The following is a 23,731-nucleotide window of genomic DNA, read 5'->3' as shown; positions in this document are numbered from 1 at the left end:
ATGAATGAAGCTTCATGTGCAATCCTTTCTATTTAACCTTTGAGCAATGAATACTTGTGTGTTCTGCCCTAGTGATAACGAGAAAAGATATAAGAAGTTAGAGTATTCATTCACTCCACGATTATTCTTATATTGGATGTTTGTTTTTGCACCGTGGGAGTTGGTACAGCAGTATTGCATCTTGGAAATTATGATGATGTGGGATATGGTCATTATATTCCAGTTGAAAATTGGAATTATTCTTTCTATCATTTTATAACCTGAATTCTTCTCCCTCGTTACGTTGTTCAGAAAAATCAATGCAAAGCAATAGGTGTAGCACACAAATAAAAGCAGCCTTACATGTGGCACTCCAGATTGTGTTGAGAAGTTTCACACACTGCTTGTCCTCAAGCTTCATGCACACATTGCCTGAGTGATGAATGTGCATATTAGCTATCTAGTATTTGAAATGAACATCTGAATGAAATCTCCCAAGTTTCATTACATATGTTCTGATTTCTAATGTTTCCATTTCCCTTAGTTTTTCAGCATGAAGACGCTTAACACCTTCTTCTCCTCTAACTAAGGACCTATCTACTGACTTGTAGAAACTGAAAACTGGCCATTAAGCAGACACAAATTTGATTTTTTTTAACTTACCGTTGACTAATCAATGCTGAAAAAAAGAAGGCTGCAGCAAAAAACGATTGAAACAAGAGTTCACACCATTACACCATTGTCTTGTTCAAATTGCAGTTCGAAGGAAATCAATTTGCAAGCTCCTCTTGTTTGCTATCACCACTTTAACCTCTGAATTTAAAAGATTAATATTCGTTCAGGTGTTCCTTTCTCTTGTACTTATCTTTGGACGGTATAGAAATGCCCTCAAAGGTACAAAGGAGATTAAAACTTCTGTTCAGAAAAATGAGATCGTAAACAAGTGCTTGAATTTGGATTTAACTCACGGTTTGTGTATTGACACAAAATTGTGCATTCGTACAGTGTCTTTAATTTAGAAAGTCATCATGTTGAAACTTTTTCTGTCCCTGTTTGGGCCTCAGCTGGAATATTGTGGCAAGGTCTTGTCAAATCATGTGGATACATTGAAGAGCAGGTAGTGCAGAGGGCGTAGAGGGTTACCCATTCTACCCTCGCAGCTGGTGAAGAGACACTTGCCTAGTACAAGACTGATTCAGTATTTCACAAGTGAACCACATCATCCAGTGGTCGTATGGCTCCAGACCGGTTCACCCCTTTGTCCTAACATTCCCCCACTCCCCCCGAGGCAAAATGAGAATGCCTCCCTTGAGAACAAGGAGCCCTGATGAAGCTCATGTCAGTGGGTATCAAGAGACACATACCATGAAGGCTGGGATTGCACCTTGCACTGTGGAAAATGGTGTGGTTGTTGGAGGTCAAGCCCCAGGTCATCACACTAGGAATTCTTCAGTGCAGTGTCCTAGGTCTCACTATGTCACATCAGTGGCTTTCTTACTATTGTCATAAGGAAGGTTGTTGCTGACAATTGCACAACACTCAATTCCATTTTCAGCTCCTCAGCTGAATGAGCCTGTGTGCAGCAAAAGCTGGACAACATTCGGGCGTGGCTGATAACATTCATGTCACAACAGCATCAGGTACTCACCATCCACAGCAGAGAGTCTAACCATCTCCCCTTGACATTCAATCACACTGCCACCACTAGATACTCCACCGTCATCATCATCCTGGGAGTCAGCACCACGTAGAAACTCAACTGGGCCTGCCTCATTCATGCCAGATGTTTAGTTAGTTTAATTTATTGTCATCGAGCCATTCGCAGTGCACAGATACATGATAAGGGAATAACGTTCGTGCAAAGGTAAAGCCAGCAAAGTCCGATCAAAGATAGTCCAATCGGATCTTTGATCGGACTTTACCTTGCATGCTTTCAAGCTTCCGTGCCTCTCCCTCACCTTTCAATTCTCCTGCCCTTATAAGTTACTTTTAAGTATCTACTTCAAAAATTCTACAACAACGCTTTGTGAAAGAGTGTTCCAAATTCAGGCAGCCCTCTGAGTGAGAAAAATAAATTATCCCCGTCTCTTTCATAATTGAATCATCGTTTATTTTTATACAGTGACTCTAGTTCGAGATTATCTCGCAAGAGGAAATGTAATGTCCTCTCCGTGTCCATTCTTTCAGGGCCCTTTATACCCTAACCAAATCAGCAGATGACCATAGGACATGTTCGCCAAACACTTTTGCGTGGTCTGCCAAGGCTTGTTGGATCTCCCAGTTGGTAACTATTTTAATTCCCCTTCCTATTCCCATGCCAACCTTTCTGTCCTGGGCCTCCTCCATTGCCAGAGTGAGGCCACATGCAAACTGGTGGAACAACACCTCACATTCCCCTCAGGTAGCTTTTAACCTAACGGTATCAACATTGAATTCTCCAATTTTAGATAAATAATCTACGAACAACCACTTTCCCACTTCCCTGTATCCCACCTGGACTCGCACCCATATTTCCCCTTCCACCTCTGTTTATTCCTTCCCCAGGCTTCACAATTCTCTTCGACAACCATCTGCCTATCAAAACCTCCCTCACCTGTGTTCACCCATTAATTGCCAGGTTTTGGCCTGCTCCATCTCTGTTTTAGCCTTCTTCCCCCTTACCCCCCTCACCAGAATCAGACTGAAGAAGGGTCCCGACCTGAAACATCAGCTACCCATGCGCTCAAGAGATGCTGCCTGAACAGCTGAATTACTCCAGCACTTTGCTTTTTTTTTAAACCAGCAACTGCAGTTTCTTCTGTCCACAGGAAGCACAATAGATCACCATCATGTGGTAATATTGTGGTTTCAGTGTTGGTGCATTGAAAACGTTTCAAATGCTTCACAACATGTTTTATTCATCTCATGAGGTATATTTACTCTGGGCTTGAAACCGTTTACAAAGGGATCAGAGTGATTGTTGGATTGTTAGCCAAGTGTACAGGAGATAGTGGCTAAATTACTGGATTTGCAGCCAGAGGTCAAAATTATTGATCCAGATACATGTGAATTCCCACAACAGCAGCTTAGACTTTAAATTCAAATAATGAATAATTTTGGAAATTTAAAAAAACTTATTCTTGGTAACTATGAAGCCACTTTGTGTAAAAGCTGTCTGGCTCAGAACTGCCTTTAATGGAAATAAATCTGTGTTCTTTAACTGGTCTGGATTGTTCATAACTCCAGGTAAACCTATACTGTTAATTCTTAACTATCTCATTAATTCAGGGTTAGTTTGGGACAGTTTTATGACTTTGAAAACTTTTTTATAGTTTTTATGAACTGTGTAAATATTAGTTCGTTGTCATTTATCTTTGCGGTAAAGTAACATGATGTGCTGAATATTGTTAAATGACTGGTGCTATAAATTGGGGCAATAAACTGCAAAGTACATATTTCTGCCTTTCCCCTGATGAATTTCCAGTTATTCATGTGAAATATGAATAGGAATAAGAATGTTTGAAAACTTGCCATAAAGTTGTCCTTGGAGACTTGTCTGCTGCGAAATTAGAGGCAATCAGGCAATTGCAGTATTCCTGCAGAAGAAATACAATGACATCTCTGGCAGGGATGCAGCACATTGGACCAGTCTTTACTGGAGAAAACTCCTTTTGCAATTTGTTACCTGTGCAATCTCAGCCTCAGAGAAGGGTTTGTTTAGTTTAGTTTAGAGAAACAGCACAGAAACAGGACTTTTAGCCCACCGACTCCACGCCGACCAGCGAGCTCCATACACAACCACTATCCTACACACTCGGAACAATTTTTAATTTTACCAAGCCAATTAAACTGCAAACCTGTACATCTTTGAGGTGTGGGAAGAAACTGGAGCTCCCCGGAGAAAACCCACGCAAGTCACGGGGGAGCGTACAAACTCCGTACAGACAGCACCCGTAGTCAGGATCGAACCTGGGTCTCTGGCACTGTAAGACAGCAACTCTACTGCTGCCAGAAGAGGGAAATTTTACATGTGTCTCCAGAAGTGATGTAGCCAAGATATTTCTAGGGGCTGGGGGGCTCTGTTGATGAATTTTAAATCATCGCAGAGAGCAATGAAAGGGAATAGAGGAAATGTCTTTACCTTGTTGGGCGGGATCGTTAGCAGGTTGGTGGGCGCAGGAGAGGGAGAGGTGGATATTAAATACTTTGCAGAACAAAGCACAGATAATAGTGGAGAATATTGGATGGACATTTGAAATAAAGAAAAATGCAGTATTGTGGGTAAAATATGGGGTAGTGGGATAGAATGCGGTAACAGATATATCTGGGCTGAATGGCGTCCATTGTTTTGAACAGTACATGTATCAAAAAATCATTTTTGTCTTTTCAAACTTATTTCACATAGGATTCTTACAATTGACAAATGACAAATATTATTCAATGAATGCAAGAGTGTGCTGATCCAATGAGCCACCCAATCTGCTGAATGTGTTGGACATTAAGTAATGTAATTTATTTTCCAGAAGAATGACAAAGGACCATATCTTTTGAAAAACTTGCCAGGATGGGTCCCAGAAGGTGGATTACTGAAGATTACCAACAAACTACTGAAGGCAGAAGACAAAGATGCCAATGATTCTGAAATCGTCTTCAATCTGATAGATGCAAAGGAAACCCCTAAATATGGTAGATAATGATTATTCTTATGAACACCATCAAATAACTATTTGATTCTTCCACACTTGTGTTCAGCATTATAACCTGATTCTTGCATTCAGTCACCAAAGAACAATTTAATCTGGACATTTTTGGGTCTACTCATTATGACAGATGTCAAGAAAACTTAACAAAATTGTCGGCATTCTCATCAGTTGAATGGAAAAGCCTACTTTTTTTTTGCAAAGCGTTTGATTTTTCTTTTACCTCAAATACTTTCCTGTTTCTCTAATAAGAACTAAAATTAGTATTTTTCTTGATCCTTGTTTTGCATCAGGCATTCCAACCCTTCCTTTGTACATGAAACAATGAACATTGATTTCTTCCTCTTCAATAATGATTTGCCAACAATATTTATTTTTTTGCTATTTACCTTACTGAAGTCACGTCATCATTTTGAAAGCATAAGGTCTTTTTTACATTTTTATCTAATGTAAAAAGCCCTCTAGTTTATTTTGCAATTTTTTTCAGAAGTCATACAAAGTCAACCCAAAGGAAATAAAAAAAGGAAAATATGGAAATGCAGGTTAGGCAGCATCTGCAGAGAGAGAAACAGAGCTTCGGCATTTCAGCTCCGATAGGTTATTGAACAAAAGCATTAGACAGTCTGCAATTTATTTTTTAAATAACACCAGTAATTTAACCTTTTTACTCAAACTGGGACCAATTTTTTTAGGGAATTAGTCTTTGATTTCGTTATGAGCTTTGTTGAAGCTGAAATAGCCGACCACTCCCCACACATGAACCACCACCTTCATACATATCATGAAACTACAAAGAGCATTTGAAAAGTAACCAAACATCTTTCCTTTTCATCTTTTATGGAACACGTCTGCGGCTGCTGCAACACGAGGAATACTGAAATTTTGCGCACATTTCTACGTGTCTTGCCATTTGCTGCAACATTTGACTCCTGATTTTTCAGCAGGATGTCGTTAGCTGTGATAATGATATTTCCAGCAGAGTAACCAGCAAAATTAGTCTGTGACAGGATTTTCAACCTCCGAGGTCTGCAAAGTGAAAGTTCCTCATCAGTGACAGAACAGTTAGATTTTCCTGACACCAGGAAGTGGTGCCCAACACTATTGGGCAGTGGAAGCCAAATCACTGGATGGATTTAAGAGAGAGTTAGATAGAGCTCTCGGGGCTAGTGGAATCAAGGGATATGGGGAGAAGGCAGGCACGGGTTATTGATTGGGGACGATCAGCCATGATCACAATGAATGGCAGTGTTGGCTCGAAGGGCCGAATGGTCTCCTTCTGCACCTATTTTCTATGTTTCTACCATTCCTCCTGAAACCATTGGGGGGCTGGCACTTAAAACCTGCGCTCTTTGTTTGCATGGAAAGGAAATAAAAAAGGGAAATATGGAAATGCAGGTTAGGCAGCATCTGCAGAGAGAACAACAGAGTTTCGGCATTTCAGCTTTGATAGGTTATTGAACAAAAGCATTAACTGTTTCTTTCTCCAGAGAGATTTTCTGACCAGCTGTATATTAATAACATTTTCCCTTTTTATTTCAATCTTCCTCCATGTGTATTTTTGCTTTTTGCATTCTTTCCTTTTATATTCTATGCACCTCCGACTAAACAGTTTCTGATTCCTGAATCCACAGTCTCCTAACTTGGGGAAGATCCTTATTTCTACTACAGCATCACCTTTTTCTAATTCTGGACTGTGCACTATTACTGTGATCTATATCCCTTTCACTATCGATCCATCTGTTTGTTTCAGTGATGGAATATGAGTGTGATTGTGATATAATCCAGAGGCATTTGTAACTTGTCCAGACAAATTCTATGGGTTTACATTATTACAGATACCAATTTGAAGAAGAAATGTTCTGGCTTTAATACCAGCCTCTTTGTTGCTAGCTGGATGGTTTGCCAAATTTCACTTCATGGAGTCAAGGAGTGGACCAAAATTGAAAGAGTTTTTTGCACGTTAGAAATTTGTGTTAGAAGTTAGCACGTTAGAAGTTATTAAACCATGCAATTCAGTCCTGCAGGGACTTGCCAGTTAGAATTTGTTGCCTGTTTTCACTCTTTGTTTTCGGTAGCACTGACATGCTTCACCTTGCTGCACTACATTTATTACTCACTTTAATCCTCAACAGGTGATGTGATCCTTTTGGTACCGATGTCAGCTGATGACCCAGCAGATGGGTGGCAAAGGCTGCCGGATGGGAAAACAGCTACTGCTATAAACTCCTTTACACAGCAGGATCTTAATGATGGTGTAGTGTGGTACCAACATTCAGGAGTAATTTCGACTGAGGATTCGTTCAAGTTTCAGGTATTGTCAGGGTTGATTGGAATTGGTTGTTTTTAAACGACTATTTCTGCTTGTCTTTCTGGTTTCCAAACCCTTTGTTTCACATAATTCAAGCCTACACCAGTATAGTGTAGACACAAGGAATTGCAGATACTAGTTTACCAAAAAGGTGCAGGAGTAACTCAAGAGTGTCAAACAGCATCTCTGGAGAACATGGATAGGCGATGTTTTAGGTCAGGACTATACTTGAGACATTGTAGTAGTGGGGAAAGCCAGAAGAGAGGTTGCTCTCTCAGACGGGAGCTCTGTGGGACTCTCTTTAACTGATACTGCAGCTCTCCTGCACTTTGACCATGTTCTGCACTTGCCAAGCTTTGTCCTATCATACCTCTCTTCTAGCTTCCTCCCCTCTACTACAATCAGTCTGACGAAGAGTCCTAACCCGAAACATCACCTATCCATGTTCTCTTGAGCTGCTGCCTGACCCGCTGAGTTACTCCAGCATTTTGTATCTTTTTTTGTAAACGAGTATCTGCAATTCCTTGCGCCTACACTAGATCGGTCTAAGTTTGCTGATTTGCTAAGTGTGGTTTCGATGTCCAGTTTAACCTTGTCAGGATTTCCCCAGTTCCATAATCTATTCTTTGAGATGCAACAATTTGGCTGGCAAAATGATTCCGTTCAAAAATGTCAGGAAAATTCTTGTGAAATTATTCCAAACACCAATAAGAAAAAAATGGAAATGGTTAGAAATGCAAGTTGATCAGCATTTAAGCAAGATATTCAGGTTTAAATCTTTGTTGGAAATTATATGATTTGGTTGTTTGTTAATAAGACTAGCGGGGACAAGGACAAGTCCAGGAATGCTCCTCAACTACTAATGTTTCTCATTTAATTATTAGACAGTCTGCAATTTATTTTAAAAATAACACCAGTAATTTAACCTTTTTACTCAAACTGGGACCTATTTTTTTAGGGAATTAGTCTTTGATTTTGTTATGAGCTTTGTTGAAGCTGAAATAGCCGACCACTCCCCATACATGAACCACCACCTTCATACATATCATGAAACTACAAAGAGCATTTGAAAATTAACCAAACATCTTTCCTTTTCATCTTTTATGGAACACGTCTGCGGCTGTTGCAACATGAGGAATACTGAAATTTTGCGCACATTTCTACGTGTCTTGCCATTTGCTGCAACATTTGACTCCTGATTTTTCAGCAGGATGTCGTTAGCTGTGATAATGATATTTCCAGCAGAGTAACCAGCAAAATTAGTCTGTGACAGGATTTTCAACCTTCGAAGTGAAAGTTCCTCATCAGTGACAGAATACTCCAAAGACGTACAGGTATGTAGGTTAATTGGCTGGGTAAATGTAAAAATTGTCCCTAGTGGGTGTAGGATAGTGTTAATGTACGGGGATCACTGGGCGGCACGGACTTGGTGGGCCGAAAAGGCCTGTTTCCGGCTGTATATATATGATATGATATGATATGATAGTCAGATTTTCCTGACACCAGGAAGTGGTGCCCAACATTATTGGGCAGTGGAGGCCAAATCACTGGATGGATTTAAGGGAGAGTTAGATAGAGTTCTCGGGGCTAGTGGAATCAAGGGATATGGGGAGAAGGCAGGCACAGGTTATTGATTGGGAACGATCAGCCATGATCACAATGAATGGCGGTGCTGGCTCGAAGGGCCGAATGGTCTACTCCTGCACCTATTTTCTATGTTTCTACCATTCCTCTTGAAACCATTGGAGTGCTGGCACTCAAAACCTGCCCTCCTTGTTTGCATGGAGATCTGACCCACGTGTCTCCCAAGTGCAGCTTGACACATGTTCCAGGAATGCTATTTTTCACAACGTGGTGAGGGCCAAGGTCACTCCCAGGACCATTGGCCCCAGGGGGCTTCCAGGTCATGGTTGCTCTTCCTTCTCACAACTGAATGTTTGTTGCTCACTGCCTCACTCAAAAGATCACCTAAAACTCCAAACGGATGGGGGTTATTGGGTGATTTTAACTACCTTTCATTCAGTCCGCAGCAGCAGAAAGCAGATACAGGTATTTCCTCCAGAGTGTAGACATTCGTAAATGGCAATTGGGTCTTTACAGCCACATCCATGAGAACATCCTGATAGGAGGCACTGATGTTGTTTTGAAGGGTCTTTGTGACACCCATGAATAATGGATATGCCTTCTGGGGGCACAGCTTATACTAAACTTAAACTAGCTTAAACTAGACTAGACCAGCTGCTTCAGTTCTTGGAACCCATAGCAACGTTATTATTTTAATAATAATAATGTATTTTATTTATATAGCGCTTTACATATACTCAAAGACGCTTTACAGAGATTTAGAGAACATAGGGAAATTAATAAATAGATAAATAAGTAAATAAATAAACGAACAGAGAAAGGAGACAGAAGGTGAGGTGACCTTCAGTGGTTGAAGGCAGTACTGAACAGGTGAGACTTCAGCGAAGTTTTGAATGTGGTGAGTGTGGAGGAGTCTCTAACGTTTTGGGGTAGTGAGTTCCATAGGGTGGGAGCAGCGATGGAGAAAGCCCTGTCCCCCCAGGATCTGAGTTTGGTCCGGATGTGGGGGGATAGGAGATTGGCAGCAGCAGAGCGGAGGGTGCAGGTGGGAGTGTGCCTGTGGAGGAGGTCGGTCAGGTAGGATGGGGCCATTTCACATTTTACGTGAAATGATCCTGCAATCCAATCTCCTAGCAACAGGTTTCTGGAAGGTGTTCATACTTTGGACCAGAGACTTCACTGGGAAAAAAACACAGGGTTTCCAATCAGCTATGAGGACCTCAGCTGTCTGGGGACACCGTTGGGAATACAGGAACGTGATGTCAATCTGAAAATGACAAAACCTCTTTTATAAAAGATTATGTGAAGAACCGCTATTACTAGGTCAGCCTTTAGAATATAATTTCTATTTTGTTGCAAAATAAATTTAACTTGGCAACAAAGTACAAAGCCATTACAGGTGAGTCAGAGAAGGGATTACTTGTATTTTTGTGAATATTGTATTAATGCTTTGAAACGATGGCTAATTTTATAAAATCAAATGACCTTCAATGACAAATTATCTGTTTGGTATTTGATTCTGTGAAAAATTTCTGACACATGGAAGTGGTATAAACTGTACAAATAATTTACAATGGGCACATTGTGCAGTTTGTATAATGGAAAGATGGCCAGTATATAACAGTGCGAGGAAGGGTTAGACAGACTGGTTGGTGATAAGTGTAATCAGATTGGGGGGAGGGGGTGAATGAAAGTTTGATGGAGGCAGGTGGGAGAGAGGTAGGGGGGAACATTGAGATGGGTGGAAATAGATAATGGATAAAAGTGACCCACACCCATTCCCAATCTACCCGGGGACTCTCTCCTTTGTTCACCTTTTCTATCCCTCCCTCCCCTCGCCACCAATTCACCCACCTGGGTTTCTTCTGCCTTGGTTTACCTTTCTATCTCCTTCCCCACCTGATTACACATGACCACCATCCCTCATTAATCTGGTTCCGTCTTCCACATCTGTCTCTACCCTCCCCTCCCCAACCTGGTTTCATTTGCCTCATTGTTTTTCCCCTTAACTCGGAAGCTTCACGTTCCGAGGTACCCATTTTGTTTCCACCTATCATCGACCACCCTCTTGCCTCCACACTGCCCTTTTCCCTTCGCCCACCTGCCTACATCCACCCATCATTTGCTCTCATCTGGATCCACCTGTCATGCACTGGCATCTATTGCACCCCCTCCCTTTCACTTCTCTGTACTGGCAATCTTCCCTCTGCACCCTCTGCCCTGTGCAGGTCTCGACCCAAAATGCTGACCATCCTTTTGCCTCCACAGGTTTGGTTTAGCTTATTGTCACATGCACTGAGGTATCATGAATAGCTTATGTTGCGTGCTAATTATTATGCAGGTTACTGCGCCAATTAAAATTGGAAACATCAAACTAATCTCTATTGTGGATACTGCATGTAATGTGTATGTATAAAATAACAGTGAAAAGCAGCTTATTGGCTCTGAAATGTTTTGAGACCGTGATGTCATCACAGGGATTAAATGAGTGTATTTTTATTTTCCTATATAAACTCCAATAATCCACTGTCTGGTTTGTCAGGAATTCCAATGGTGTGCCATCTGATCCTGTTTCCACACTCCCTTTAAACTCATCAGATCCTGGTTCCACATCTCTCAGGGCCCCATTCCCACAATCCCTTTCAACACACTCGAGTTCTGAATTCCACATTCCCCTTCAACACACTAGCTTCCCACATTCCCTTTGAACTCTCCATCATCCGCACTCTGAATTCACTGGACCCCATCCTGAACTCTGTTTAAAATTACAAGCGTCCCATTTCCAGTGATCCCTTTAAACTCACCAGGACTCCATTTCCTATGCTTGCTTTGAACTCACTGGAACCCCATTTCCCAAGCTTGCTTTAAACTCACTGGTGCTGATATATTAACAGGAGTGATATGCAATAGTCCGGAAAATCTGCAAGTTCCGCACCATCAAAGTCCAAAAGGCAGCAGATTATCAGAATTTTACTGTTCTAGTTTATTAGAATTCCAAAGAGGATCCATGTTTACACCACTCTGCTCTTTCTGTTTGCTCTGCTGTAAATTAAGTATCACAGCCGCATTCCAGAAATGTGTGTATAAACTTGCTTTGGAGGAAGTTAGAGTTTGTGACCACAGATGGAAGGAATGAAAAGCCTAGCTGGGAACAACTCATAGCTGTTTAGGAAATTGAGACATTGCACTCTTCCCATCAAAGATTACAGTCACATTCTGCTGTAATGTTTGACTTTGTTACAACTTTGTTCACAGAACACACAAAAAAACAAATCAGGTAGATATTGATTTTCTTTTGGTTGAATATTAAACTAAGCTGAATTCCATGGAACAAATGTGTTTTTTGAAACCCTTTTATATAAACATGGCAATATCATTTATTGAAAGAGTCACACACCAGTGTTTATTTATTGCAGGTCACAAATGATGCCAGGACTCGTATTGAAGATGAAAGCCATATATTTCAAATTGGAATTCTGCAGGAAAGCAAGGACGCTCCACAGCTATCACCTGGTGTTATTACCCCTCTACAAGTCACCGTAAGAATCCCCTACGTCTGCTTGAGTTAAATTTAGAAAATTCTCCGCAGGACATTCTCACCCAGAGAAGATGAACAACTCTGTTTACTGTGGAAAACAATGCATGGGGAGGCAGTGGAGTTAGTAAATTCAAGACTGATGACTTCAGAATCCGTTGGGTAATTTTTGGCTCTGGCACACAGGCAGAAAGCTGACAAATCCCCAGTTAAATAACAGCAATTAAGCAGTTTCTGCAGAAGACTGGTGACCTGCTCAGGTGGCAAGGTTGAAAGTAACCACGCTGCTTATAATCACTGCAGAATGCAGGCTCTGTTTTTAAAATAAGCATGAGATTTTCTTAAATGCAGTTTTAATGGCCTTAATGTCCAGGCCACTGGCCAGCTTTAATTGTAATTATAATTTGTAATATAAATCAAATTCCAATGCATTTTGGCTTTAATCGATATCGAGTTTTTTAACTGCAAGCATTATTCATATCTATTTTGATTTGGGATATTTATCACTGAAACGTAATCCTCGTATTTGTTGAAGATAATATATATGTGGAACATGTACACTGCAAAATACTTTTGTTTGACTATCTCTTTTTGTTTTATAAGGCACTAGAAGACAGAGTTACAGTAATCCAGGCTGCACAGTTGTCCTTTGTAGACAGAGACACACCAAGCCAGGATCTAATCTACAATATCACAGTTCCACTACTCCCTGAACATGGCAAGTATTAATAATGCCCATGGTGATGAAAAAATTCCCCCTATTTTTCATTTACAAATTGGTGTACTGTCTTTCATCACAGAGTACACAAATGAAATCTTCCCCCGCTAGTGTTGCTTGTGGTTATTAATTTGTTTATTGATTATGATGGTGAAGGATCAGAACAGAAATATATGTTTTGAATGAAACAAAATGTTAATGATCCCCCCCCCCCCTTCCCAGCCAAAGCTCAATCCTGCCTTCAGAGTATCTAACTGAATTCAGTGGACCACTCTTGTATTCTTTTTTATCTCAGGTTGTGAAGAGTGTTTACAAAAAAGTACGATCCATTTTGAGGTCTTCTGGGAATGCAACTGGGTGGCCATTTCCCACAGGAATAGAGAGTATATTTCCATTCCAACCTCATCCAATTTATCCGTTGTTCTTGTAGTGGACTCCTACATATTGGCGAGACTGGGTGATTGTCTTGCTGAACACCTACGCTCAGTGTGCCTTGGACCACGCGATCTCCCGATTGCCAAATATTTTAACTTCCCTTCCCATTCCCATACTGACCTTTCTGTCCTGGACCTCCTCCACTGTCACAGTGAGGCCTAATGCTAATTGGAGGAACCGCCTCATATTTCACTTGGGCAGCTTACAAGCCAGCAGTATGAATATTGATTTCTTTAATTCCCCCTCTCTCTCTGTCCCTCCTCCACCCTAGTTGTCTTGCTAGTTTCACTGTTCTTATCCTTAATTTTCACCTCTTCCTCAGTCAACAATAGGCTCTCTGGCCTTTGGTGCCATCTGCTTTGTTCTGTACCTTTTCACACCTCTGGTTTCCCTCTCCCCTGACTCAGTCTGAGGAAGGGTCTCGACCCAAAATGTCACGTATTCCTTTTCTCCAGAGATGCTGCCTGACCCGCTGAATTACTCCAGCATTTTGTGTCTAAATTTCCATTGGGATTGCTTGCTTGTATATCAGAATGTCCGCTGGAAGACAAAAGCAGCTCCAGGGTGAAGATTAAACAGTGCTTGCATTCTATTTCCTGTTTTTTGTCCAATTCCCATCAGAGTACGACAGGTTGATCCTTTACATCATGTGAAAATTCGCTACTAAAAAATCAGTCGTGTGATATGGACTGGAGTGATACTGAGCTAGAATGAGTAGAAAATGCCAGGTTTCTCTCCCTAATGGATCTTAATGAACCAGTCAGGCTTTGTAACAATCAGAAGAATCTGAAGAAGTCACCCATCCATTCTGTCCGCAGATGCTAGCTGTCCCGCTGAGTTCCTCCAGCACTTCATGTTTTGCTTATCATTATCAAGCTGTGTTCACAGTTTAAAAATATATATTATTTACTTTGATGTACTCAAGTAATGTGACCAAAATTACCAAAAAAAGGCACACAGCCCATAAAATAGTGGACAGAGAAGGTAGGTAGACAGGGTGTTAACAGTGCAGCGGCTTCACTTTTACCCTACAAACTTTATCACTGTAATCTTTCAGTTTCTGAGTAATCTGGCTTATTTTCCTTTTAAACAGTTTCTCCAAACTTGAAAATATAGCAAATACTGGTATATATATATATATTTTTAAATCTGGAGAAAATTCAGCAGGTCAAATAGCACCTATAGGGAGAAAAGGGGTTTTCAGTGAGCCTGGCATGAGCAGTGTGTGGAGCTTATTCAAGCACAGATGAACCAGAAATCAATCCATCAACTTGACACTGACCATAAGGCATTCATTTAGACCAGTCCTATTTCATTCTCCCCACAATTTTGCAATCATCTCCAGTCTGACCTTCAGATATTGGAAATCTTATGAATACGTCAACTATTCATAAACTATTCTTGATGTTAAAAACAGCCCTAAAACATTGCACTTGGATCCATGGTGTAAGTGAATTTTAATGGTATTTAATGCGTAATTGCTGTTTAGCAGACTCACTTGCCTGCTAACAATTAATTTTATATGTCCACATTGACACTCCTGCAGATAAATATTTCAAATCTCCCTGGTTGAGTGATTTACTGGTGTGGATCAAGGTAGATAGCGGTTATCGGTCTGCCTACAGTCTGCAAGGGCTCCAAGCCAAGGCAACTGCTGAATTGGCCTTGTGAATGGGTCACACTTTCCATTGCAATTTTAATCAATGCAAAATCCACAAAGAAAGTTAACTTGGCAAATGAGCCTAGGGTTGGAACAGGGAATTGCAAGAGGGAAATCCGGCAACCAGTGATCAAGGTCATGGGAGAGGTTTACCTCTGAGCATTGGCTCCTTGGGCTCATTGGATTTGGCCTGTGAGAGGATTCATGTCATGTCAGGGGCTAAGGTTAAGCTCCCATACAGGTTGAAGTTAATTATAGTCACGTGTTCTGAGGCACAGTGAAAAGCTTTGTTTTGCCGGCTATCCGATCAAATCAGGTAATCATATAGGTAAATACAATCAAGCCGAAGTCAAGGACAATAGGTGGAGCAACGGGAAAGATACAGAGTGCAGAATATAGTTCTCAGTGTTGTAGCGCACCAGTTCCAGAGACAGAGTTCAATGATCTCATTGTGGTAGAGGTGAATTGCACAGTGCCATAGCTTATGAAAGGACCATTCTGAACCCCGATAAAAGAGGGGAAGAAATTATTGCTGAGTCTGGTGATGAGCACTTTCAAGTTTCTATATCTCCTGCAAAACGGTCATAGGAAGAAAATAGAATGATCGGGTGGGACAAGTCCTTGATTAAGTTGGTTGCTTTCCTGAGGCAGCATGAAGTCTAGATGGAGTCAACGGTAGGGAGTCTGGTCTGTAGATGTGATCTGGTCAGGGTAGATGTTGTGATATTTTCACTAATAGGAGAAATATCAATGAGGACAAAGCTAGAAAATAAGGGACCAGTCATTTAAAACTGATGTGCAAAGCAATTCCTTCTCTCATAGTGTGTTGAATCTGTGAGATTCTCTCCCTGAGCATATGGAGATCAGGTCACAATAAATATTTAGGGTAGAGATAAATAAATATTTGAAAGATTGGGATTGGCATGCATGGGGCACTGACACAGAAGAGGAGTTGAGCCAACACAGATCATGTAAGAAAATAACTGCAGATGCTGGTACAAATCAAAGGTATTTATTTCACAAAATGCTGGAGTAACTCAGCGGGTCAGGCAGCATCTCTGGAGAGAAGGAATGGGTGACGTTTCGGGTCGAGACCCTTTTTCAGACTGATGTCAGGGGGGCGGGACAAAGGAAGGATATAGGTGGAGACAGGAAGATAGAGGGTGAACTGGGAAGGGGGAGGGGAAGAGAGGGACAGAGGAACTATCTAAAGTTGGAGAAGTCAATGTTCATACCGCTGGGCTGCAAGCTGCCCAAGCGAAATATGAGGTGCTGTTCCTCCAATTTCCGGTGGGCCTCACTATGGCACTGGAGGAGGCCCATGACAAAAAGGTCAGACTGGGAGTGGGAGGGGGAGTTGAAGTTCTCAGCCACCGGGAGATCAGGTTGGTTAAGGCAGACTGAGCGAAGGTGTTGAGCGAAACGATCGCCGAGCCTGCGTTTGGTTTCGCCGATGTAAAGAACAGATCATGTTGAATGTTGAAGGCTTGAGGTCTGGTGGACTACTCTTGCTGGTATTATCCTGTGTTCTTGTGTAGAGATTAATATATACGTGTACCACCTCAGAAAAAAAATCATTTTCATACACCACTGAAAACACAGCCATGCCCATCCAAAACTTTAGGTCAATGAATTGTAAAATGGTAATCATTATTTCTGAAAGAAAGTACGATTATATTATTTTGATTTTTAACAAAATCTCTTTGTAAGCCGCAACTTATTATTTGTGTGATGTCAAATATATTGTTAAAAACTGTGCTCTTTCTTTCCTGGTGTATTATCTGTGAATATTCATCAGTTTAATTGGCTGCTCTGTCTGCTTGATGACATTGCTGTTGCTGGGTAACAGATCCACTGGGACTGATACCAGCGTCAGAAAAGATGTAATCCATATCTCGGAAATCGCAAGAGTCTCTGAGTCAGCTACCTTTCAGATTAACATTGTTACTTTATTGCAGACCAACTAACAGAGCTATTAGGAAAATACCTTAAAAAATGTTGAAATAAAACAATATATTTACAATGCACTGCCACGTTACTGCATCAGAATTGGCTCATGGATTTCAAGATGTGAAAGTGTTTGTAAATGTTCTGTTCTACACCGTTGATTGTGTTATGATTTTCACGATGCGCCCTTCTTATAATTTACAGCTTAGAAATTCAAAGATACAAAGCTGAATTTTTCGAGAACACAACATAGTAACAAATATTTCCAGTTCATACTGGAAGTGCCTTGTTGATCATGCATGGGATGACATTACTCCCCAAGCAATCAATACTCATTTTGGTAAATATACACTAAGTTCATCCGGGAGCCACTGATTAGATCAAAATGAAAGAGGAACCACAGCTTCGATCATTCCTGACATTTTGCAGTCTGAGGCCTTCAGTGATTCATGATATGTGTAGCTCTTCAAGGAATTCACATGGAGACAGATAAGAATCTAAATCAGGTTCAATAAATTAGACTTTATAATTTTATTCCAAATATGTTCAGCAAGTGAAATAAAGGAGGAAATATGGGAGTGAGAGAGAAATTTGATGGAAAGATAAGGTGAACAAAAAGTTTTAAAAATCTTCAACAGTTAATATTTGAATAGTGAGACTCTACATTTGTAAAACGAAATTTTACCAACCAGAGAAGTGGTCAGGCAGCATATCATACCATTAAACTTTCATTTATACTTGAATAGATGGGTTATTTTGCTGGACATTTAGAGCTTGTCCAGTTGGCAAGTGTCATAAATCCCCTCCCCTCATATGTTTCGATTTGAAGCCATTGGTTGTGTATTGATGTTGTAAAGCTTACAGAGAAGCAGGCAAATAGGGTGATAATGTACAAAATTCTCTGTTTTACTGCACATCAGCAGATCTAGAAGTTGTTTCCAGTTTACTCTTTACTCTTATGATCAGCACGACTTATCTCACTATTATTCCTTCAACAGAATTCAGGCCCACAGCACATCTGCTGTGACATGGTGTGGGTGGTGGAATGTTTTGTTTCATTGTTCTATAAACTCTGTGTTGCTTTAATTCAGGTACACTTGAACACTCTGACAGCTCTTTCTTCCCAGTTACATTCTTCACTCAATCTGACATTGACAGTGGGAAGATTCTGTATCGGCCTCCAGAAGCATTGTTGCATGTGCAAGGATTATTCAAGTTCTCTTTCACTGGTAAGGAATGGTGCAAAAATGTTCAAGCACACATAGATATTGCTGTTTATTCTGTGAGTTGCTGCTGGCTTTTATCCCATACAATTAATATCTCACACATTTTGAACAAAGATATGATTTGTGCACTGAAAGTAAAGATTGGTTGGATTTAGATGGTCTTAGAATTGTGACTGTGGTCATTAAAGTAAATTAAGCTTCTTAATTGTGAAGGAAAGCTAGAAACATTATTTGCTGTGTGACAGAGTTCTACTTTACTGTTGTCAGTTTAAAAAAAAAATTCAGGCCATTAAACATGAACAGGCTTCTCCACGTTTTACCCCTGTCACATTTTCAGTTCCATTAATAACTGAAAGAATGCATACCGCATAAAAGCCACTTTTTACTATTGAAGGGAACATTTTTACCTGTTACGGTGCCTAGGCATCCAGGATCAATGAGAAGGTGCATCTGAAAATTGGATGTGTAAATTCTCATTCCATCCAATTAAATAGAGACCCTTCAATTAACTGGGCAGAAACTTGTGTGCACCTTATTCCAGGAGCAGAGTTCATCTCCTGCTGATTAGCATGCATCGTGTCTGGGTAACCATTTACACCCAATCACGCACATCATCAATCTTCTGCAAAAAGATGCTACTTACAGCATGGAGTTTGGACCAATCAAGTTGGAAACTCCTAATATTGTGGATTAGTTATTGCTACAAAGCAAGACATCCTTGCTTCAGCCTTATGAGGAGTTATTACACTTTCAGATTCCCACATCAGCAATCATTCTGATACTCTGAGCGGCCTGACATACTGGTTTAGAAGCAGGAAGAGATTGTCCAAATTTATGATTGCTTGTAAGGGTGAAACCTATTATCAGTCTCACCCAATGGTGTACAACCTTTTACTGGTGCGAGGGCCAGATTTGCAATCCAAACCCCTACATCTGTTGGACTACTCATGTTTTATTTCAACCATGCATAGCCACTTACTGATGTTTATATAAAGACACAAATGCCATTGTTTTTGTTGCTCCACTTACCGCCTCCTCGCGATTTCCCTCACTACTTTCCCTCAGCTCCTTCACCACAACTGCTCTACTCCCTCACGACTGCCTTACAACACCCTCACCCTCTCCTCACTGCTCCCATGCAACAACCCTGATGCTCTAACCCCCTCCAGCATCCTGAGCTCTCAGTAGGTCCCTGGTGTTCCTTGCAGACAACCCACAACATGCACACAATTTTTGAAAGCACTTGAGTTGTCTGCCAACTGTTGTGGTCAAGAATGTCTATATGAATGGCCCACTCAATGAAGCCCCCTGAAGTATGCCATGCACCATAGTTTCACAAGATTGGACCATCTACATGAAAGCCTAATCATGAACAGTCAAGATGAGATTGCCAACAGCAAATCTTGCAGAGGAGGCTCGGGTGGCTGGCATGGTGAGGAATGATGGGTGGGGTAGGAGTCGCAGGGCAGATTGGGTAGGTCGAAAATGTGTGAGCAAGGATGAGTATAACAAGGCCAGGACAGCCTGGACCATCCCAAGGTCAGATGTGGCCCATTAGGCTGGAATTGTGAACCACTGGTCATTAGCCAAATCCAAAAGGTGAAAAGCCACTGTTTGACTCACTGGATGACCTGGTCACCACGGTTCCAGAACCAGGGGGCACAGTTTAAGAATAAGGGATAGGCCATTTAGAACGGAGATGAGGAAAAACTTCTTCAGTCAGAGAGTTGTACATCTGTGGAATTCTCTGCCTCAGAAGGCAGTGGAGGCCAATTCTCTGAACGCCTTCAAGAGAGAGCTAGATAGAGCTCTTAAGGATAGCGGAGTCAGGGGGTATGGGGAGAAGGCAGGAACGGGGTACTGATTGAGAATGATCAGCCATGATCACATTGAATGGTGGTGCTGGCTCGAAGAGCTGAATGGCCTACTCCTGCACCTATTGTCTATTGTCTATTGTTTAAATCCAGGATGTTTATTTAGTTGGTAAATGTGTACAATTCAGATCATTACAGTACCCAGAACTGTGAACCGTTGTTTGTACTGTGGTATGGCCACATTTGTTAAATCCATTTCTGACAGTGAGCATTTCTAAGCTATGTAACATGAGCCTGGTTTTATTCTCCTAGGTCTGCCTGAGTCGGTGAACTTCTTTTTCACAGGTACATAGTTCCTAATGTCCACTTTCCACAGATTGGCTCATGAATGGATTTCTAACACCCTCAGCCAAATCTGTCATAGTGGCTACGAGTCCTGCTCATAACCTTTCACAACTGATGTAACAGTATCATCTCCATCTTTTGCCTGCAAGAAATCTGGAGCGATGGTTATCGGATAAACTGCACAGGGAATCTGCAGACTTTCAGAGATTTTCATGCTTGCCTGTCTCCTAATACTCCATCCTCTCACTCATATTTAACGTTAATGGTTGAATGGTCATCTTATAGCTGAAGAATTTCATATTTTTAAAAAATCTGATTAGCTGGCAAATTAAGGAATTGCTGCAGTTAGCATGTCTCTTAATCCTTCGATTATTAATCCAGGAGTAATGACTGCATTGGGTGCAATTGGGGCGAATATACAATCACATAATTCTTTGGGTTTTATAATAACATCTTTGCATGGGTGTACAGATTAGGATTCAAGTAGAACCAATGTGTAGCAAAAGCTTTTCAAACTTCTTTATTTCAGTATTACCTCTTCTCCCTGTCCTTAAATGCTGAATTTGTTTGGGCACTGCATGTGCATTTTGAAAAGAAAGAAAAATATATTTCAGACTTAAATAAGTGAAATGGTTGACATAATTATCTCACGTAAAATCAGTGCATTTCACTCATAGGTGAATTACAGAATTATTTCTGTCATAAAATAGTTATATTGCCTCTTATTTTGTGTCCCTTCCACTTAATTAAGAAAGTCAATGAGGATAAGCCAATACTAGCACCAGTTGATGACTCTTTGGTGTTGACCTGGACAGAGGTGTTTTGTATGGCAAGCAATCTTGCTTACTATTTGAAAGCATGAGCTCTGTTCATAGTGAGAATCACATCCTCTCCCTCCACTCCTAGCATACAGAATGTCTGGAACATCATAAATGCAATTATCTGCTCTGTAATAGACAATAGACAATAGACAATAGGTGCAGGAGTAGGCCATTCAGCCCTTCGAGCCAGCACCGCCATTCAATGCGATCATGGCTGATCACTCTCAATCAGTACCCCGTTCCTGCCTTCTCCCCATACTCCCTCACTCCGCTATCCTTAAGAGCTCTATCCAGCTCTCTCTTGAAAGCATCCAACGAACTGGCCTCCACTGCCTTCTGAGGCAGAGAATTCCACACCTTCACCACTCTCTGACTGAAAAAGTTCTTCCTCATCTCCGTTCTAAATGGCCTACCCCTTATTCTTAAACTGTGGCCCCTTGTTCTGGACTCCCCCAACATTGGGAACATGTTTCCTGCCTCTAATGTGTCCAATCCCCTAATTATCTTTTATGTTTCAATAAGATCCCCCCTCATCCTTCTAAATTCCAGTGTATACAAGCCCAATCGCTCCAGCCTTTCAACATACGACAGTCCCGCCATTCCGGGAATTAACCTAGTGAACCTACGCTGCACGCCCTCCATCTTTTAATAAATTGTAAATTCCCGCTTCGCTCTGCTAAATAAGAAACTTACGAAATCACACCGCTGGATCATTTAGCACTTCGCATCCAAATGAATTGTTAGTCAAATCTGACAGACAGAAAAATAGAGAAAATTGAAACACCTTTATTCAGTAGTATATGTAGGAAGTTAACTGTATATGTTAGCATGACAAAACTGGAAGGCGTTATGACATAATAATTGCCCTGAGTCGTGTCTGCCTGAGGTTGACTTGAGTTAACTTGCAATCTTACAATGTTTTGTTCATTCTTCCACAGTTTCTGATGGAGAACACATCTCCCCTGAAATCGAATTTACCATCCATTTGTTGTCTACCAATCAACAGCCTCCCATTTTTCAAATATCTGAACCTTTCATTGAGGTCAGCCAAGGAGGTAGAGCAGCTGTAGGTAAGACAATCTGGCCGCTACGTCACTATTTACTTGCTTTTTGTCTGTCTAAAGTCCAGAATATTCCATTGCTAAATTCTGGGCCTGCAACTCTTGCTGAACCTCTGTAATAGAAGGTGAACAACACTCAACCAACTCAACTACAGACAGGTGACCCTGCATCATGGTGGTTTGGGTTACAGAAATTCTCCCTGATGGATTTCCCCAATTACAACCCCAAAAGATCTGAGAAACTGAATAGAATTCTCACTTAAGGAATTTATGTTGAGTGAAACTAAAACACAAAAAAACTGAAAGAAACAACAAATGTGATCAGTTTTTTTCAACTCTTACTTCTTGACGCGTGCAAAGATAATGTGGTTTCTAAGCACGATAGGTTTATTTTGGTGCCTAGCAGTTTCTTTTTAATCCCCTGAGAGATTTCAAGAATCAGGAGTCAAGAGTGTTTAATTGTCATTTGTACCGAAAACGGAAGAATGAAATTCTTACTTGCAGCAACATAACAAGTCTGTAAACACAGTACTCATAGATAATGCAATAAAATCAATCAATTAAAGAAGAAACAATATTAGTGCAAAACAAAAGCCCCTAGTGCAACCAGTAGTTTAGTTGGGTTTGTAATGTTGATGGGAAGAAGCTGTTCTGGAATCTGGAGATCACGGTTTTCAAACTCCTATACCTTCTTTGCAATGGCAGGAGTGAAATGAGAGTGTGGTCAGAGTGGTGAGGATCCTTGATGATGCCTTCTGCCTTTTTGAGGCAGCACTCCAATAAATCCAATAGGGAGGACAGTACCCATGATGGACCAGGCAGTGTTCATTGCTTTTTGTAATCTCCTTTCTTCCTGGGTGTTCAACTTTCTGTAACCAGCCAATATGCTTTCTATCGTACACATGCAGAAGTACAAGAGAGTGTTCATTGACATACTGATTCTCCTTAATCTACTAAGGAAGTAGAGGCATTGATGGGCTTTCTTTATGATTGTATCAATGTGCTGGGTCCAGGACAGATCTTCAGAGATGTGCACGCCTAGAAACTTGGAAGTTGTTGGCCCTCCCCACCACGAACCCGTCGATGAAAACAGATTTGTTGATCCTCAGCCTTCCTCTTCCAAAGTCAATAATCAGCTTCTTGGTTTTACTGAAGTTGAGAACAAGGTTAATGTTCTGGCTCCATTCAATCAGATAATTGGTCATCCTCCTATATTATCAGTAATTCATCCAACAACAGCTGGGACATCGGCAAATTTAAAGATGCAGTTGGAACTGTGTCCAGCTACACGATCATCGGTATAGCGTGAGTAGAGCATGGAACTGAGCACTTGAGGCACCGCTGTGCTGATGGTTATTGAGGAAGAAGTGTTGAAGCCAATTTCTACCTATTGTGTTCTGTTGATGAGGAAGTCAAGGATAAAGTTGCAAAGGGATGCACAAAGACCTGGTACCTTGAGCTTAGTAATAAGTTTGGAGGGGATGATAGTGTTGAACGCTGAGTTGTAGTCAATGAACAACAGCCTGACATATGTGTTCTTATCGTCCAAATGATCCAGTGCAAAGTGGAGAGCCAGTGAGATTGTAGACAAATTGTAGTGGGCCCAGGTTCTTGCTCAG

General features: G+C 41.0%; 1 protein-coding gene across 5 annotated transcripts in view; it reads left to right on the top strand.

Moving 5' to 3' along the window:
- fras1 (Fraser extracellular matrix complex subunit 1) overlaps positions 1–23,731 on the top strand; it is a 427,133-nt gene that overhangs the window by 287,119 nt on the left and 116,283 nt on the right. For 2 of the 5 annotated variants that reach the window (XM_078402250.1, XM_078402222.1), the window contains exons 30-36: positions 4,485–4,644; positions 6,791–6,969; positions 11,967–12,089; positions 12,689–12,803; positions 17,937–18,074; positions 20,198–20,230; positions 21,990–22,121. In XM_078402250.1, the coding sequence (XP_078258376.1) occupies positions 4,485–4,644; positions 6,791–6,969; positions 11,967–12,089; positions 12,689–12,803; positions 17,937–18,074; positions 20,198–20,230; positions 21,990–22,121 (880 nt within the window). Of the gene's footprint in view, positions 1–4,481; positions 4,645–6,790; positions 6,970–11,966; positions 12,090–12,688; positions 12,804–17,936; positions 18,075–20,197; positions 20,231–21,989; positions 22,122–23,731 lie in introns of all 5 variants that reach the window. The other 3 variants (XM_078402232.1, XM_078402212.1, XM_078402240.1) reach the window with 2 other exon arrangements.

This window comes from Rhinoraja longicauda, chromosome 1 (genome assembly GCF_053455715.1).
Source record: "Rhinoraja longicauda isolate Sanriku21f chromosome 1, sRhiLon1.1, whole genome shotgun sequence".
Classification (NCBI taxonomy): domain Eukaryota; kingdom Metazoa; phylum Chordata; class Chondrichthyes; order Rajiformes; family Arhynchobatidae; genus Rhinoraja; species Rhinoraja longicauda.
This window is presented reverse-complemented; position numbering and strand designations above follow the sequence as displayed.